This window comes from Sciurus carolinensis, chromosome 5 (assembly GCF_902686445.1).
Source record: "Sciurus carolinensis chromosome 5, mSciCar1.2, whole genome shotgun sequence".
Classification (NCBI taxonomy): Eukaryota; Metazoa; Chordata; class Mammalia; order Rodentia; family Sciuridae; genus Sciurus; species Sciurus carolinensis.
The window spans coordinates 145,964,172-145,983,540 of record NC_062217.1 but is presented as its reverse complement, the minus strand read 5'-3'; the positions used below and the strand labels follow the sequence as shown (position 1 = coordinate 145,983,540).

The window sequence follows — 19,369 nt, the reverse complement described above, 5'->3', positions numbered from 1 at the left end:
CTGCCATTTTCCATCAGAGGGGCCCTTAGGGTCACCAGTATCTCTATTGAAGTTCATTCACTCAACCAGATTTTCCCAGTTCTAGGATTCACCTTTCCCAGATTTTAATCTCTAAAACCAGAGTGTATCTTGCCAGGCTCAGTGGCACATACCTATAGTCCCAGCTACTCTGGAGGCTGGGGCAGGAGAAGCTCAAGTTTGATGCCAGCCTCAGCAACTTAGCAAGATCCTGTCTCAAAATAAAAAGGAAAAAGGGGGTGTAGCTCAGTTGTCGAGTGTCCCCGAGTTCAATCCCCAGAACAAAAAAAAGAAAGAAAGAAAGAAAGAAAAGAAAACCACCAAAATAATGAATGAATAAATAAATAAAATCAGAGTGTATCTTAAAATTATGGAATTGTTTCCCAACCCCTCCCAAAGCATGTTACATCAGTGATGTATCTAACTTGAGGAAATAAAATAGGTGTCACTCTTTGAGGAACTGCTTGAGTCAAATACTGTACTATGTGTCCTACTGTGGTGTCTAGTTTACACCATGACCAAAATGGGAAGCAGGTTTTGTATTATGCACCAGCTCCATGTGATTGGCAGGAACTCCCCTGAGCATTGCACTAAAAATTCAAGGGCCGGTCTGAACTCAGTTGGAAGAGTGCAGTGATTGATTAGTGATGTCTACTATGGAAGTGGGAGGGACAAGGGGCCTTGTCCTAGGTGGTAGGATCTATTATTTCCATTTTACAGTCATGGGTTCTAAAAAGTTAAACAGCTGTTCCAGGTCCTAAAGTTACAAAATGACAGATAGGATTGGAACTTAGGTGTGTCTGATTCCAAAGCTCACTAATTTTTATTGCCTCAATAAATATATTCTGGGAAAACAGAGTGAGTCAAGTGCTGAAGAATTTACTAACAAATTTCTGCCCTCTGTGATCATCTAGATATTATAAGGAGAGTCTGAAGGAAGCAGTGACTAAAGGGAAGTCTGAGGAGCTTCACAGAGAGCTGCCATTTATGTTGTCCTTAAAGAGATAACAGGAGTGTGATAGCTTTTCTGTTGCTGTGACAAAATACCTGAGAAAATCAACTGAAAGGAGGAAAGATATATTTTGGCTTACAGTTTCAGATATTTCAGTCCATGGTCATTTTGTTCCATCACTTTGGGTGTTTGGTGAGACAGAACATCATGGCAGGGAGCACATGGTGGAGCAGAGCTGCTCACCTCATGGCAGACAGGAAGCAAAGAGAAAGAGGTGGGACTGGAGTCCCAGTGCACCCCTCAAGGTTGCACTCACAGTGGTCACTTCTTCCAACAAGGCCCCTCTCCTAAAGTTTTTACCACCTTCCAATAGCACCACCAGCTGGGGACCATGCCTGCAATGTACAAGACTTAGAAGAACATTCTAGATCCAAACTATAACAGGAGTTTACCATTTGGAGAAGACTAGAAAGGCATCCAGGAAGAAGGAGCAAGCACAAAGGCCTGAAGGCAAGAAAGTAGATGGCATATTCAGGGATGTCACTATCCAACATGGGATAAAGGGTTTGGGTTGGGGAAGAATGTGGGTTGGGAAGAGCTGAATTTGGGAAGGGACATTGGAATTCTGTTGTGAAGGGTCTTTTGTACCATGCTAAGGCATTCAGATTTCATTTTAGAGCTAGAAAGGAATTATGGGAGAATGAAGCTAGTGGTGACATTGAGGCTGCAGGGATCGGGAGGAGGCAGAAATGAGGCTGCTGGAGGTGGTAGCTGTGGGTAAAAGCCAGGCAGGGCCAGTGTCGTTTGTTGTTCCTGCAGACTTGAATTCACAGGGGCTTGTTTCCAATCTGTGATTGTTAATTTTTAAATGCGAGCCTATTTCTGGTTGACATTAATTTTTAGAAATTCTCAGGACCTACGTGGGAGATGCTGGTCTCCAGAGAGCACTTGTGTTTGTGTCTGCTGGAGACAAGGAGGTGCTGCTGCTCTGGACTGCTGAGCCTCCTTTGCATACTCATAGGCTGTGACCCAGCTTTTGCTGCTGCTTCAGCCTCCCCCTTTCCAGGCCAGACTCTATCAAGGATCTGGTCCACCTCTTCCACCTTTGGCTTCCTTCTTAATATATCTCCTCTGCTTGGGGTTTAAATTTGTGGTTGCTTACCTTTCCTCTTTCCTCATGAGAAGTGAATAACACCCAAGTACTTTCTAATGTTGTCTCCAGCTCAAAATCTGGGGGCTTTGATTTTTAAATGGGAAATGAACAAACAACTCATGTTCTGAACAACAACAACAACAACAACAACAACAAAACCTGAAGTTGCAGAAACAGAGTTTGAGCCTACACCTATCTTTAGGAGAACAAAAACAGCAGGCCTGAAGCCATATCTAATTTATAAGAAATAAACCAATAAGAAAAACCAGTTTAGCAGTAATTGAAGAACAGAGTACTAGTGTTACTAATTAGATGTGTTTGTTCATTGAGTGGAGGCTCAATTTTTCTACGAAATAGCATCAGTATGAAAGCCATCTTTCTTTGTTAATGAAGGAACTTTGTAAATATATTTTGCCCTGTAAATCTGGGGCTTACAGTGAAGTAGGCAGCAGCCTGGAAAATGTATATGTGCTAGTATTCGGGCGTGTGCCCACATACACATGCAGTGCTGATGGAATCCGTGCATCTGGTGAAGAGCTGCAGCCCATACATCAGGATTTCCTGAGCACTGATGAGGAGTCAGAGTGGTGAAAGGATAACAGACTCACTGCCCTCACCTGAGCTTCATGAAGCCACATGCAAAAGCCATGTGGAAGCCATAGGAGGATTGTACGTGTGGTTCCATAACAAGCAGGGGTTGGCCAAGAGTTAGCATCCCTTGTTCCTGCTCCTGAGTGTGCTAATGTTCCTAAGAATCCCTCTCTTCCTGAATAGATGCTTGCCAGCCCTCTCCTGTGCACTGGCAGTGGAGAGGGGTGTGTGGGGCAAGGGTGCCATGAAGAGCTGATTCGCCACATTGAAACCCCACAAACTACAGACTAGAAATCTGCACTATGGAGTTAGGTCCTTCCATCAACTTCCAGTGGGATTTTTGACAATCTCTTCTTTTCTTTAGGCCTCTTCTCTCATCTTTACAAACACTATTTCTAAGGCCCTTTGTGGTTGATTCGATCATGCCATCTTGAGTGGGTGCGCTTCACTGTCCTGGGTGTCTATCCCCTGTACATCTCTCTGCTGCCATCTACTTTTGACTTTGCAGTTAGTCCATTTTTTGTTCATTTTCTAGCTATTCATCCACCTGTGTTAATCATGTTTCTGTGATCATCACAAAATAACTGAAATAATCAACTTTTAAAAAGGGAAGTCTTATTTTGGTCCAGGGTTTCAGAGTTTTCTGTTCATGGTTGGCATATTGCTTTTGTGCTTGTGGTGAGGCAGCACATTGTGGTGAGAGACTGTGGCAGAGGAAGAAGCTCACCTTATGGCATCTGGGAAGCAAAGAGAGAAGAAGTAGAGAGGTCAGGTTCCCATATCCCCTTCAATGCCCCCAGTGACCTAACTTCCTTTTATTGGGCCTCACCTCCTAAATGTCCTAATGCCTCCCAGTAGTGCCAAGGGCTGGGGACCAGGCCTTCAATACATGGGCCCTTGGACAATGCCAGTTCTATGCTAAGTGTCCCCATTGTCACTGTTCATTACTATAATCCTGCATTTAGCTGACTCTCATCTGTTATGGACAAGAAAGCTAGAATTCTAAGTCCATTAAGAACTAGGTGTGAAAATTAATATGGAATGATTAAGTAAGTTATAGCATTCCCATATGATAAAATGGCAAGGAATTCATAATCATTATAATCATGACACTAGAATTTATTATTTGATGAAATGTGGAATAAATGGTTTGGTGTTCAAATATGTACACAGGAGTTGGAAGGAAATACACTTAAATTAATTATGTGCACAGGGTGACGACTTTCTTCTTGCATTTCCTTCATACTGAGCTTTTGTGCCTTTTCTTGTGCTTTTGGCAGGCATTTCCTCAGCAAGCTCCGACGCCTGCAAGTGTCCAGCCCTGCTGGGGTTTAGTGGCTCCTGTCCTCAAGGGACTGCTTTTGTACTCTCAAAACTAGAAACAAGAGACTGTGCTACACACAAATAAATTGCCTAGGAGTAGGATGGGGGCAGAGAAGTGTAGCTCAGGTGGAGGAGATTTTAAAGTTTAGGTGCCTGCTAGCCCAGGTCAGGAGAAAGCCACTTCAGGCCAGTGACATTAATAGAAGCCGGGTAGAATCTTGACATGAATAGCTTCTATTTCAGCTATGTCCGGGCTGTACCAAAGATCAACAGCACAGGGTTATTTATACTTTTGCTGGGCTGAGTACCTGAATCCACAGTCCTTTTGGATTGACAAGTGTCCTGGCTGCTGTGCCCCCACCCCACCCAACTATGTCTCCATTAGGCCTGTGTCTCTCCACACCCCACTGAGTTCATAACAATTTTCTTTTGTGTTTACCACGTATACATTGTTCTTCACCATAATTTTCATTGGGAAAAAACAGTCCCCAGCTGAAAGTGAACGACATGTACCACTGAGGAGATGGTAAGATGGTCCTTAGCTACAGAAATCCAGCTATGGATAAATTAAAACTTGAAATGTTGAATCCAGGTGTAGCTCAGAATCTGCTCAATACAGAACAAGACCATGTATGCATCAAACTAGGATCGATGCTTTTGAATAGGTTTTCTGTGACTCTGGTCCCTTAGTTTTTATTATTAAGAATTAGGGAAGGACACTTGTATTGGAGGTGCAGTTTCACTACCACTTAAGGGCAAACACCTGGAAATTTGAAGATTCTTAGAGATGTCAAGGGCCCCCACATTCATGATGGCCTCAGACTTAATCTTCTTGACATTTTTCTCTTGTGAACTACAGGACTGAAAGAAGCAGCCATTTCTAATAGACTTTTATCTCATTATGGGACTATAGTTCTTATAATGCACTATAAATTCTGTATTTCCTTCTTTTGAATAACATAACTGTGTTAGATTGTACCTTTTATTAATATAGAATTATTCTAATGAATTTATTTAAAATATGCCACAAGGTATGTATTCCTGTTATTTTTAGAAGCTATTTTTTGGAAATATATAATATCCCTTTATTAAATAGCATAATTATGTAAACTTCAAATTTTTTCTCTCTCTCAGTGCGTGGGGGAAACTGTATACAGATAATTTGTTCTAAGGATTTTTTTATTGGTTCTTCTTAGTTATACATGCAGTAGAATCCATTTTGATAAAATTGTACAAGCATGGGCTATATCGTACTCTAATTAGGTAGAAGCCATTTTTTTTACATACTGAGGCTTCAAAAACTCAGTGTCTGACCTTCCTCCACATCTGAGAGGCCCTGATACTGCTGGTGGGAAGAGGATGGTGTCTCTCCTGTCCCATTAGCCAGGATGGATGCTGTCAGCACATAAGGATAGAAAAAATTGAACATGTGTCGAGGTCGAACTTGCCTTTTTTCCAGGCTGTGCGAGTCCCTCGACACCCATTTTAGGTTATATGTGCTTGTCTTTCCTCCCCCTCTAGATCACAGGCTCTTTATTGAATCATAAAGTGAGCCCCAGAGATGTTGAGTGAGCTGCTCAAGGTCACCCGGGCAGGGAGCAACTGCCGTGGGGCTGGAGTCCAGGGCTGGTTCAGCCTGTTTTATAAGATCAGCATATCATGGGCTGTGCTATTTTAGGGAATTCCTGTTGGGAATTCTGCCATTTGCATCAGACTGTGCACATCTCAGGGGGGTTAACTTCCTCTGTATGGTCCAGAAACAGGTGGAAAACGGCAGTGCATCCCTTGGTGACTTAATGAATTGCCTGTCGCTATACAATCTTATATTTTCAAAGTAACATTGGTGCTGATGAACTTCAGGCACAAGGTCCTGATTTTAGTATTTGCTGACTCAAAGAACTCGGGCCTTTTCTTTTGCCCAAATCCATGTCTTGTCCATGTCTATGTCTCTCCTGTGGCTTAGGGGAAAGATTCTGAGCTGGTTCACTGGATTGGTAGAAATGTTAGGAAGCTGGCTGTGTATAGTGTGGGTGCCCAGGTGAGGGTGTGAATGGGCAGGGCTTTAGCCTGCCAGCCAGAGTAGGTGGATATAGCAGTAAGTGGGAGCAGCTACTGACATCTCACCTGCACTTCTTGAATTCAACTTCCAGGCGTCTGTTCTAGAGAAATGCTCACACCTCACGGAGGCAAGTACGAGAGTGTTCACAGCTGTTAGAACAACCAGACCATCCAGCAACAGGGAAACTGCTCGTTAGACCGCCGGGTGGCCATTCTCTGGGATATTAGATAGCAGTTTGACAAAATGAGGTGGCTTCATATATGCGAACCTGGAAGATTTCCAAGGCGTGCTGTTCAGTGACAGCTCAGAAAGGAATATGTGGGGAGGAACCACGTGTGTCGGTGTGGGAAAGGACTGGGGCTGCATGCCCACACGTGGTGACCTGTGTCCCTCCTGGGGGGCAGTGACAGCAGGGGATGGGCTTTTCTGGGAAATGTGGATGTAACAGTTTATTTAATTGCTCACTCATTGATGAGCAGTGGTTTCCAACTGTCCATCCATTTTCTGCTGCTTTAAAAGAATACCACCCGCTGGTAAACTCTAAACAACAGAAGTTGATTTGGCTCACGGTTCTGCAGCCTGGAAAGTTAAAGAGCGTGTGTCATGACGTGGTGGAAGCACAAGTGAGCACCCGGGAGACAGAGAGGAAATAAGGCCAAACTGGTCCCTTCCTTCAGGAGCCGCCCCCAGGGGAGTGAGCGTAAAGCCCTCCTGCCCACATCACCTCTTAAAGGGCCACCTCCTGACTCTGCTGCAATGGCAATGAAATGTCAACCACAGCACTGGCGTTTCAATGACGATGCCGTCACACACAGATGTCTTCACCTGGTGTGTTGGGTATATCTGTGAAACTTGCAGAAATAGAAATGGAGGGGAAGTAAAGGCAACCACCTTGGTAATTTGATAAATATCACAAAATTCCCCTTCTGGAAGCATACCATTTTGCATGCCTATCACTAACATAGGAATGTTCCTCCAAAATAAATTGAGGTGAACTTTACATAATATAAAATTAACCTTTTAAAAGCATACAGTTCAGTGGCACTTAATACATTCACAGTGCTATGTGGGGTAGAGACTTTTGCTTTGTCTGCAGTATTTCAGAAGGGCACCCAATGAGAAATGCATCCATGTGTTCTTTGTTTAATTAAAATTGAAAAGAAAAATAAAAGAGTCTGGGCTTCCAAGGCAGATAGCTCCAGGTCTGGATCTAGGGGCCACTCTTCACTAGTCATGTGACCCCAGGGAAATTACTTACTCCATGCAAGGCTCAGTTCCCACATCTTGAAGAAAACTTGCCTGTGGGGCTAATGAGAAGATTCTATGCATGAGTGTAAGAAAAGCAGCTGTCTCACCACAGCAATGAATGTTGGTTGCTTTCTCCCCTGTGACATGGGAGGCCAGGCTTTCAGACTCTGGCCCCAGCACCCCTTTCTCTGTGAGATCTTGGCAAATTCCTCAACCTTTCGGAGTCCCAGTTTCTGCACATGTCAAATGAAGATTGTAGATGGTAGTGAAGACTAAGATAGTGCATATGAAGAGCTTAAAATGGTACCATCTACACATTGAATGCTCATGTATTAGAATTTTCTTGCCAGCTCTTGGCAGTATGCCTGGGGCCTTAGGGGTTCAGTGGGTGAAAGACCCCCTGAAGCTGTAAAAGCGCCTCCTCTCTGCTCTCTCTCCTAGAGCCATTGGTGCCAACCCCCTGTACTGTGACTGCCACCTCCGTTGGCTGTCCAGCTGGGTGAAGACTGGCTACAAAGAACCAGGCATTGCCCGCTGTGCTGGGCCCCCAGACATGGAGGGCAAGCTGCTGCTCACCACGCCTGCCAAGAAGTTTGAATGCCAAGGTGAGCCTAGGAGTATTCGAGAAGGGTGGTGGATGCTAGTTACAACCCCACCTCCTGGTGCCAGAGACCACAGCCTGGGGAGGGCCTTCCAGACACTCTTTGTGTCCTTGTGGTAACCTCTGGGTGGGGGTTCAGGTGACAGGAAAGAGGCACCTACTGCTTGTTAGGATGGCTACCTTCCAGCCCTGATATACAATGAACAAAAAAAGCCAGGCAGAAAAATCTCAGGCCACCAGGGCTTTAATCCTCCCAGTGTTTATATAAGAAAGATAAAAATAGCAGCAGTGTTTCTGGAAGCGCCCAGCCTGCGCAGTGCAAGCACTCAGCCCTCTCTGCTAGAAATTGCGCTGCCAATTAGCTTAAATCCTTCACAGTCCCTGGTGGAGCCAGTGGACCAGCTGCGGCTCTCTTGACATTTGCAGAAAACAGCCTGAGCGTGACTGGCGGCTCCTTCAGCTTGGCTCTGAGGCTGGTCACCTCGCGCCCCTGTAAATACTTGCTCAGGGATTGATTGACTGACTGGCCCTCGGCCGAGCCCCAGAGGCCCTACCCGGAATAGACAGGTGGCTGGGCGGCTGCTCCAGACCTAGCTTTATGTGTAGGGGGCCACTGGAGGAGAGCCCCAGGGGTTTTGGGGCACGGCCCTTGCTCTCTGCAAGTTCAGAGGCCACAGATGGAAATGAAACTGACAGCTATAGGTTAATGAGGCGGCCACGGGCCACCCTGGGTGTAGGATTCTGTCACAGCAGCAACAGTTCAGAGGGGCCAGCTCTGTGGCATGGCTCTTGGGAGCCAGCCAATTTACACTATGTGTACTTGCTATTTATTGAATGGGGTGGGGTTGGCACTTTTTTTTTTTTTTTGGTAACTTTTTATTGAAATACAACCTGCATACAGAAACATACACAGATCATGAGGAAGAGCCCACTGTATCTTCACTCACTTACCTCCCCAGGTAGCCAGCACCCAGGTCAGAAAACGAACCCCACCTGTGCTGTGAAAGTCCCCCTGGTGTCCCCGCAGCTTACTGAAAAGGGTTTTTCTGTTTGTGCTCCTGGCTCTTTGGCAGAACCAACATGCCAGAAGAAGCCTATGGACAAGCCTGAGTTAACTGGCCTGGTTTTCCTGTTTAATCCCTCGAGGTCCTAATGCCCCTCATAGGTGACACCAGGTAGCACAGTCCCTGGCTTCTCTACCTGCTTCTGTAGCTAGTGAGTCCTAAAGGCGCTGGAGATGGGCTTGATGTAGTCAGGGAGGTGACAGGAAGCACTCTGTGGATTCACTCAGGTAGTCTTCCAACCCCGTGAGGCAGGGGCCAGCATTGACCCACGTTACAGAGGAGAGTCCAGAGGCTGGAAAAGTGGGTGGTGCGAGGGGCAGGCATGATCCCGAGGAAACAGTGAGGGGCAAGGGCCTCCCTGGGGAGAAGATGTCCCACCATTCAGCAAGGCTGGGCTTCTCAGGGCTTAGGGAGTCTGGGCCTGGCCCTGTGCTGCTACTTCCCCTCTCTCTGTTTATATCCTGTCACCACAGGTCCCCCCACTCTGGCTGTCCAAGCCAAGTGTGATCCCTGCTTGTCCAGTCCATGCCAAAACCAGGGCACCTGCCACAATGATCCCCTGGAGGTGTACAAGTGTGCCTGCCCTGGCGGATATAAGGTGAGTGGAGGCTGAGGCTGGGAGGACACATGCTGTAGGACACAGCCAGGCAAGGTCAGGTCTGTCCTGTTTTCCAGGCTGTCCCCAGTGCCCAGAGCAGTGCCTGGCTCTGAGCAGGCACTTGAGTGAAACTGTCATCAGTGATCTAATGTGTGGATGGATGAATGAATGGATGGGTGAAGGAAAGAATGATAAGGAGCTCCTGGGGCAGGGAGGGTGATCACTGAGGGGCTGGCCGTCTCTACTCAACACACGAATACCCAGGTCTCCCTGGAGTCCCTGTCACTGACCTTTCCCCCCAGGGCCGAAACTGTGAGGTATCCCTGGATAACTGTTCCAGCAGCCCTTGTGGAAATGGGGGGACCTGCCACACCCAGGAAGGCCAGGATGGTGGCTTCACGTGAGTGGCCTGGGGGGTAGGAGCTTGCGTGGAGGGGATGTGCTGATGGGCCCAGCACCCATACCTTGGTGTACTCCTTCTCCAAGGGGACCGCCCAGGTCTCCCTGTGTTCCAGGAGGCTCAGGGGGAGCAGACAATGCTGCATGTCACAGCAGTGAATTTCACCCCATGAGATAAAAGCAGAGAGCCCAGGGGACAGCCAGTCACAAAGGAAATGCTCACAGGGAGAGCTGGGGCCTAGGCCTGCTCTGCCCCTTCCTGCTACAGCCCACTTTCTGCTCTAACAAAGTCCTGGGTGCTGAAGGGTCTTTCCAGGACACTGAGAGGCAGTGCCAAGAGCAGACTGGGGGCATCTAAGCGTCTATAAGTCCCCATTAACCCCAAAACCTCTGCTCTAAGCAGAACAGTCTGCTGGTTGTGCCACTTGCCTGAAGGCTGGTGTTAAACAGTTCCTCTTGTCCTGCTGCCCCTCTGCATCCCCAGGGACAGCAGAGGCTGCCATTGGGTGAGTGAGGGCTACCCAGAAGTGGTGCCAAGTCCCCGTCATTCCCTCTGGGGTCCTCCCCAGATTTCGTGACTCACCTTGACTACCGCGGAGAGGGAACAACCCTTTGGCCGCACTGTGAGCGCTCATTTCCCACTATAGAGTACAGAGGCCAACCCCAAGATCTTCATCTCTGAGGTCAGGCCAGTGCTGACGTCATCACCTAAGCCCCTCCCACCTATCTGCTCCGCCTCCTTGCCCCCCCACTCTCCCAGAGCTTTTCTGAGGAGCACACAGTGTTTAGTTCCTTGAAAATAAACCGGCCGCTGAACAAATTGGCTCTTGAGAAAATGATGTTGGATCTACCGGCAGAAATGGCCAAACCTGCCTCAGCAAACCCAAATTACCAGACGTAAAACTCGAAACTCTAAGTGGCCTCTCCCGGCGTCGCCTTGGAAACGCGTCCTTGGAATTGGCGGCGCCCTCCCCCAGCTTGCAGCCTGGGCCGCAGCCCCAGCAGAGCTCCCCTCACGGCTCCTCAGACTCCTCCGCGGAGACGCCCTGCAGCAGCCCTGCAACCCGGGACGCCTGGGTGGGCCCTCCAGGTAGAAGGGGGTGTCTCCTTGAGACACCCGGCGACCCGAGGCTCACCCGACCCCTGCCCACTCCCGCGGCCCTATCCTTAGCTCCCGCCAGAGGGGGCTTTTTGCAATGCAAAGTGACCCTGTCATCCCTGCTTAACATGCCCGCCCCCGCCACCCCCCACACGCCATTAAAATTAAACTCTAGAACAGACCCTGCAGCTGTGGTCTTCTGAGGGCTGTACCTTGCCCCTGTCCCCAGACAAAAATGTAAAATTATACCACCTCCCTTAGATTGACAGCTAACATTTTTCATTAAAATAAAGTTTAGTTTTTCTTTGCAGTGTAGATAAGGTCTTAGATATTGTAAATATTATTAATATTTAAAGATGAAACAATCACTTTGTCACTCTTTCCTCATCCTCCAGTGGCATGGGAAAAGACATTTGCCACCATTTTTAAATGCCCTGAATAAGCTTCTCCCCATCGGGCGACGCTTCCCTTCCTCTTTCTTCTCCTGGAGTGAGTGTTTCCACTGTGCTCCCCCCTCGTTCTCCGTACAGTGTAATAGGATTTTATGCCTCACAGTCTTTTCTGGAGCATCTTCTGGCTTCTCTGCCACCAATATTGGTGTAAGTGTTAACATTTAAAGTCTTCTTTCTAGTATTTCTTGTCAACATAAGTCTGATTAGTTACTTTTGCATTGAGTTATCATTACAATAAACAATAACATACAACCATTTAAAACAACAAAACCATATTATAAAATTTGACTGGTAGTTTTATACATCAAAATAGATGTTTCCATCTGGGGTTGTGACTCAGCCATAGAGCACTTGCCTACCACATGTGAGATACTGGGTTGGATCCTTAGCACCTCATAAAAATAAATAAATAGGGCTGGGGATATAGCTCAGCTGGTAGAGTGCTTGCCTCACAAGCACAAGGCTCTGGGTTTGAACCCCAGCACCGCAAAAAAAAAAAAAAAAAAAAAAGTAAATATTATTAGGCTGTGTCCCATAAGGAAACTCAAGAGAATGGAGAGGGTGCTTTTCTGGTGTTCTTTTCTTCTCTGAATTGGTTCACACGTCCAATGGGACAGAGTGGGAGAGGGCTCAACGGCCCTGGTTGTTGATTTCATTTTTACAGATGTAATGCTGGGAAAGTTTGTTCACATAAATACACCAACAGGATAGGAGGAGTTTTATTATACATGTCACTCAGTTCTTTCAAACTCTTCCCAGTTGATGTACCAAACCCTCCAGAGTGATCTGTCACCAAAGGTGTTTTTAATGCTCAATCAGCTGAGGTCTCCCATCATTTGCAGCAAGCAGAACCTGAAACCTCTTGACTTACAAAGGCCTTTGTTCTGCTTTCTCCACGTCAGTGTCTCCATTGTTATTTTACTTGGTGCCTAAGGGTACATCTCACCTTGCACTTGGGATGGTTCAGGGCACCTTTTGGAGTCCTGGACAGAGCAGTGTAGGGAGGAACCCATGTGGACATTTGAAGAGCAGGGTGTCAATTTCTCTCTCTGAATCCTCATGCCTCTTGGAGAACCTCAGGTGCCTCAGGGAAAGGTACACCCTGGTTTGAAGAGCACTGATCTCTAGTACCCTCCACAACCCAGCTTCTGCTCCCTCAGCCCTGTTCTCCCTGAAGTCTGTGCTCCACACAGTGCCCCTGAACTTCCCAGAGGACTGTGCTTGGGAAGTCAGGTTTTTGAATACTCCTATATCCCCATTGCCTTCCCTCCGCTTCCAGCTCTTCCCATCTGGGTCCTTGATTATTTCAATTTGTCCCTTCCTCCAGGAAACCTGCCCTGATCAACTCCACCAAAGAGGAGTTAAGTGTCCTCTGCCCCCTCTGCCCACACCCTGGTTTCAAGCAGGTCTACCACCATATACTCACGCCTCTGCTGGGGTCACCCATCTCCTCCACTAGACTGCGATTGGGTGCTGTGAGGGTCACGCCTGTTTATTCACCTATAACCTTGACAGCCCCTGCCAAGGGCCTGGCCCAGAGTAGAAACCTCCATCTATGGAATGATGATCCTGACTGGGGCCACAGGTTTCCGTCTGTGCCCAGGAAGGCTGCCTCTCCCTCCTCCCCTGTTCCCCACAGGTGCTCCTGTCCCTTCGGCTTCGAAGGACCAACCTGTGAGGTGAACACAGATGACTGTGTGGAGCATGCCTGTGCCAATGGGGGTGTCTGTGTGGATGGTGTAGGCAACTACACCTGCCAGTGCCCCCTGCAGTACACGGGTAAGCATGGCGGGCCATGTGCACGCCTGAGCCCCATGCTGTGGGTGGAAGGGCTGGGGTCTCCCCAGTGTCTGCAGGAGGTTCTGCCGGGCCTGGCTTCTCTCCTGCCTCTCACTCCTTATTCCCCCAGGAAGGGCCTGTGAGCAGCTGGTGGACTTCTGCTCTCCGGATCTGAACCCATGTCAGCACAAGGCCCAGTGTGTGGGCACCCCAGATGGGCCCAGGTCAGTGGTGCCCATTGCCAGGGCGAGGGATTCCAGTCGGGCTCTGCCTTCTTCCCATCCCTCCTGTTCTCACATGTCAGAGAGTGTGGTCTCAGCTCTGCAGGGCTGCTGAGATTCAGTGCAGAGGGTGGTTATGGGTACCACTCTGGCCAGAGACACCTGTCTGCAGCACCAACCTGAATGATCAGTTGACTGCACTGTTTCAGATGGTAAACTGTGTGGCAGCAGCTTCCTCCTGGGGTGGTCATAATGATTAGGTGAGAAAGTGCATGGAAAGCACTTTCCTCTGTGTCCCAAGTTCTCCATCCAGGGTTGTTCATTCCAGATCCACAGTTTCTTATCCCCAGTTACAAAATCCACAAAGCTCTAAAAACCAAAAAGTTCTTCTGATAGCACAATCTGCTCCCACCTGAACATACTAGTTAAGAAGGGCTGAGCTAGGCTGATATGAGGTCATTTACACTTGTTGCTCATCCCATGGAGTGTGGATATGTATAGATTTTGCTGCCAACAAGTGGCCTTTTTGGCTTATAGTGCACAGTTTTATGTAATGTATGACCTTACCAATGCCAAGAAGTTCTGAATTCCAAAGCCTGTTCAGCCTCTGGAGGTTTGGGTATGGAGTTGCTGGCCTATATTATTGTCATTGTTGGGTGAAATCCCCTAGGGAGCCTGCTATCTAGCCAGAGCTGCCCAATATCCACGGGCAGGAAGTTAGTGTCAGAAGATTATTGAGCCCTGGATATACTATCAATGGGCTGCATCAGAGCCTCCATCCAAATGATGGACAGATGCTGCACTCCTGGAGTGGCAGGGCAGACCAGGGAGGAGTGGCACATTGGTTCGCATGTGCCCTCTTCAGAGATGCTGCATTTCAGAGGATTTCAAATAGGCAACTAACCCTGTTTGGAATTGCTGGCATCATCCTTCATGCCACAGAAAATGAGCACCATGCTTGGTCCTGGGCCCAGGCTGCAGCACAGGGTGCATATCTCTCAACTTCCTGTCCTGGTGGCAAGATGGAATGGCAGACACTCAGCACTAAGCCTGGAAGCCAGCAAGTATTCAATATACAGTCACTGGGTGGGGGGTGGATGGACGGATGGATGGATGAATGGATGGATGGAATGGGTGGTGGTGCAGCTACTGTAACATTTTTTCAGATTGCAACTCAAGACCTAACTCAAGTAGATGGTGATCAACTGGGTGGGTCAAAGTTAACATTAAAAAACAAAACGAAATATCAGAAAGCAATGTACCATTTTATAGGGTAAGAATAAATACTGTGGCACCAAACTGATTGTGTGTGTGTGTATATGTGTGTAGGCAGTGGGCTGAAAGATATTTCTCAGAGTCTGAAAAACACTGAGTTCAGGAATGAGTAAAAGAATCCAGGCAAGGACACTGATCTGCTACTTGTGTGGTTGGGCAGTGGAGTTTGGACTTCAGAGAAGTTCAGAGAAGGGATTGCTCAGTGAGGGTTGGAGTGTTCACTAGAGGTGAAGTATTGGCCTGGCTGGATCATGCAGGGAAAGAGCAGAGGGTGTTCCAGAATCAACAGATGTATCTCACAGGTGTGGGCTTGGTGGGAGGGAGAGATAGCCTGCAGGATAGGGAATGCCTTGCAAGGCCATTACTGGAAAAGAGGTGGAAGCGTGTAACCTTTATTTGATAGGCAAATGGTTGGCCAAGATGGATTTGGGGGTAAACAGTGATGTGATGAGAGCTAAGAAGCTAGGGGCTGGCCTGGGGACACAGCTTCCATCGAGGGGCAGGCACATGCCCTGCTAAAGGATGGGCCTGGCAGAGTCGGAGAGCCTGGGGAAGAGGGATGTCTGAACCAAGTGCTGCAGGGCCATGTGCTAGGGGTTGTGGGAGAACATGGAGGGAGCAGCTGAGCAGCAGGGCAGTTTGGGAGAGGGCTGAGGGTTGGCCTGGGATGTGCTCATGGTGGAGGCAGATTCTCTGGGACAAAATTCCCATCTCCTCCTGCTGCTGGGTACCCACCCTCCCAGCCCAGGTTTCCCCACGTCCACATGAACTCTCTTCTCACACTAGGAAAGACTCTCAGGATGGGCCGGGCCCCCTTTACACCCAGGGCTCTGTTGGACCGCCTGGAGGTCTCCACTGTTCTACAGGAACTTGAGGTCCTCTGTCACATGAGTAGGCAGTATGGGCCCTGGCCACCTGGGCTGACCTGTGACTGACGCTCCCCACCCCCAGGTGTGAATGTGCCCCAGGTTACACCGGTGACAATTGCAGCGAGAATCAGGATGACTGCAGGGATCACCGCTGCCAGAATGGGGCCCAGTGCGTGGACGAAGTCAACAGCTATGCCTGCCTCTGTGCCAAGGGCTACAGGTGAGCCACCCAGGATGCACCTGAGCTGCGGCTCCAGCTGTCAGGTGGGGCTGGCTGACTCAAGAGACTGGTAGACGAATCCTGGAGTTTTAACCATGGTTCTGCCAATCCCAGCTCTGCAGCCAGGGAAAGTCATGTATGGCTCAGAACCCAGGCAGAGGGTCCCTAACCTGTTTGGTGGCGGGGTGGGAGGCAGGTGCAGATTACTGGGCAGTGCTCATCACTTACTTGCCAGGCTGAACTGTGGAAGCCATGTCCTGCCATAAAGGTCATGTGCCTTCTCCTGTGGGTTCTTCTGGGAAGTTGGAGGGGCTGCCTTCTGGCTGCTGTCCTCCTACCCTCTGCTTGTCTTCTGTGTTACCTTCATGGTGCTGGTGTTGAATTCCAGGGCCTCACTCATGCTAAACATGCCTCTACCACTGAGCTCCACCTCAGCTCCTTATGTCATTTGTTAAAATCACCTTTATCAAGATATAACTCATATACCATTCGATTGGAAGTGTAAAATTCAGTGGCATTTCAAATATTCCCAGAATTGTTCATCCGTATCATAATCAATTTAGAACATATTTCTTATTCCAGAAAGAAACCCCTTACCCGTCATCTGTCACATCCAGCCCAACCTCCAGCAATTTCTAATCTACTAATAGCTGGATCTGTGGATTTACATATTCTGGACATTTCATATAATGGAATCATACAATTTGTTGTCCTTTTTGTCTGCTTCTTTCTCTTAGCGTTTTTTCAAAGTTCGTTCATGTTGTGGTAGGTATCAACACTTCATTCCTGAATAATAGTCCATTGTGTGGATATACCACAATTTGTTTATCCATTCATCAGTTTATAGACATTTAGGTTGTTTCAACTATTTGGCTATTATGAATACTGATGCGATGAACAGAGTTTTGTGTGGACATATATTTTCAGTTGTCTTGGGTATATCCCTAGGAGGTCATTTGCTGCATCATGTGGTCACTCTATGTTTAACTACTTATGTTGAACTATTTGAGGAACTGCCAAACTGGTTTCCAATGGCGGCACCACTGTATACCCCCTCGCCCCCCTCAGTGTATTAGGATTCTAATTCCTCTACACCCTCCATAACTCCTCTGTCTTTTGGTTTCTAGCCATCCTAGTGAGTAGGGAGTGGTATCTATTTGCGGTTTTGATTTCCACATTATTTTTTGGAGGGTTACTGGGGATTGAACTCAGGGGCACTCAACCACTGAGCCACATCCCCAGCCCTATTTTTTTTTTTTTTTTTTTTTTTGTGGTACTGGGGATCGAACTCAGGGCCTTGTGCTTGCAAGGCAAGCACTCTACCAGCTGAGCTATCTCCCCAGCCCCCCAGCCCTATTTTTTATATTTTATTTAGAGACAGGATCTCACTGAGTTGTGTAGCACCTCACCATAGCTGAGGCTGGCTTTGAACTCACGATCCTCCTGCCTCAAATGATTTCCATATTCTTAAAGGCTAATGAAGTTGAGCATCTTTGTATGTGCTTATTGGCATTTTTAATATCTTCTCTGGAGAAGTGTCCATTCAAGTCCTTTGCCTGTTTTTTTAATTGAGGTGTCTTTTTATCATTGAGTGTAAGGGCTCTTTGTATATTGTAGGCAATTCTCTTATCAGATATGTGATTTGCAAGTATTTTCTTCCATTCTGTGGATTGTCTTTTCTTGATAATATTCTTTGATGCACAAGATTTAAATGATGATTTCTAATTTATGAATTTTTTACATTTTTTTGTTTGTATGTTTGGTGTTATATCTGCTGCCTAATTCAAGGTCATGAAGATTTATTTCTATGTGGTCTTCTAAGAGTTTTATACTTTTAGCTCTTATTTTTAAAAGTTAAACACATTTTTATAGTTAATTTTTATATATCCAGTTGTCCCAGCATTATTTGTTGAAAAAACTATTTTTCCCTCCCATTTATCTGTTTTTTTTGTTTTGTTTTGTTTTGTTTTTGTTTTTGTTAAAAAACAATTGACCATAAGTGTGAGAGTATTTCTAGATTCCAGGTTTTATTCCATTGACCTATATGGTTTGCCAACCTCACACTGCTTTGATTACTGTAATTTTGCAATACATTTTGAAATTGGGAAGCGTAAGTCCTCCTACTTCATTATTTCTGGAGATTGCCTCAATTTTAGATTCCTTGAATTTCCATATGAATTCTAGGATCAGCCTGTCAATTTCTGCAAAGAAATCAATCAAGATTTTGATAAGGGATCATATTGGTCAATTTCAGGAATATTGCCATTTTAACCGCAGTTAAAGTCTTCTGATCTATTAACAGGGGATGCCTTTCCATTTATTTAAACATTCATTATTTCTTTTAATAATTGTTTGTAATTATCAAAGTATAAATTTTGCATTTATTCTTAAAACTTGTTTCCCAGCATTTTATTCTGTTTGATGTAAAGGTAAATGAAATGGATTGCTTAATTTCATTTTTCCTTTGATTTGTGTGAATCAACTGTATTCTGTAATGTTGCTGAATTCTTTAATTAGTTTCTGAGAGCATTTTAGTGAATTCTTTAGGATTTTCTTATACAGGATCATGTCATGTGAAAGTAGTGATAGTTTTATTTCTTCTTTTCCAAAATCTAGATGCATTTTATTTCATTCTCTTGTCTAACTGCTCTGGATAGACCCCCCACCAGTACAATATTGCATAGAGGTTGTGAGAGTGGATATCCTTGTTTTGAGGGATGAGCATTCAGTCTTTCATTATTAAATATGTTGCTTGTCATGTGTTTTTTGTGGGTGCCCTTCATTTGGTTGATGGAATTGACTTCATAATTTGTCAAGTTTTTTTAGTCATGAAGGTATAGTCATGAAGGTATGTTGAAATTTGCATACTGTTTGCCTGCATGGATGTGATTTTTTTTTCCTATGGATATGTTTTGTATTGATTTTCAGATGTTAAAATGACCTTGAATTCCTTGGGTACATCCCAAATGGTCATGGTATATAATGCTTTTTGTGCTGGATTTGGTGTGTGTGTGTGTGTGTGTGTGTGTGTGTGTGTGTGCGCGCGCGCGCGCATGCGCGCGCACGTGCACATGTCCAGGGCTGGGGATTGAAGTCAGAGATTCACACATGCTAGGCAAGTGTTGTATCATTCAGCTACCTCCCTGTTCTTAATATTTTGTTAAGGATCTTTGTGCCCATGTTTATAAGAGGAATCAGTCTGTGATTTTTGTTGTGAGGTCTTTGACTTTGGTATCAGGGTAATGGTAATCTCAAAGAATGAGTTAGTTGTTTTCTATTTTTTTTTTTTTAAGAGTCTGTGAAGAATTTATATTAATTTTCTTTAAAAGTTTTGTGGGATTTGCCAATGAAACTACCTAGGCCTGGGCAGTTTCCTGTTATTTTCTTTACTCCCAGAGTTACTGACACCAGCAGCGAGTGCTTCTCAGTCTTTAATGTACACATGAAC

General features: G+C 46.4%; 1 protein-coding gene across 1 annotated transcript in view; it reads left to right on the top strand.

Annotated features, from left to right (window-relative positions):
* The window catches only part of Slit1 (slit guidance ligand 1), a 153,676-nt gene that overhangs the window by 126,204 nt on the left and 8,103 nt on the right, over positions 1–19,369 (top strand). Inside the window, exons 26-31 of the mRNA XM_047552921.1 lie at positions 7,786–7,949; positions 9,483–9,607; positions 9,910–10,007; positions 13,197–13,336; positions 13,467–13,560; positions 15,784–15,921. Coding sequence (XP_047408877.1) covers positions 7,786–7,949; positions 9,483–9,607; positions 9,910–10,007; positions 13,197–13,336; positions 13,467–13,560; positions 15,784–15,921 — 759 coding nt within the window. The remainder of the gene's footprint in view (positions 1–7,785; positions 7,950–9,482; positions 9,608–9,909; positions 10,008–13,196; positions 13,337–13,466; positions 13,561–15,783; positions 15,922–19,369) is intronic.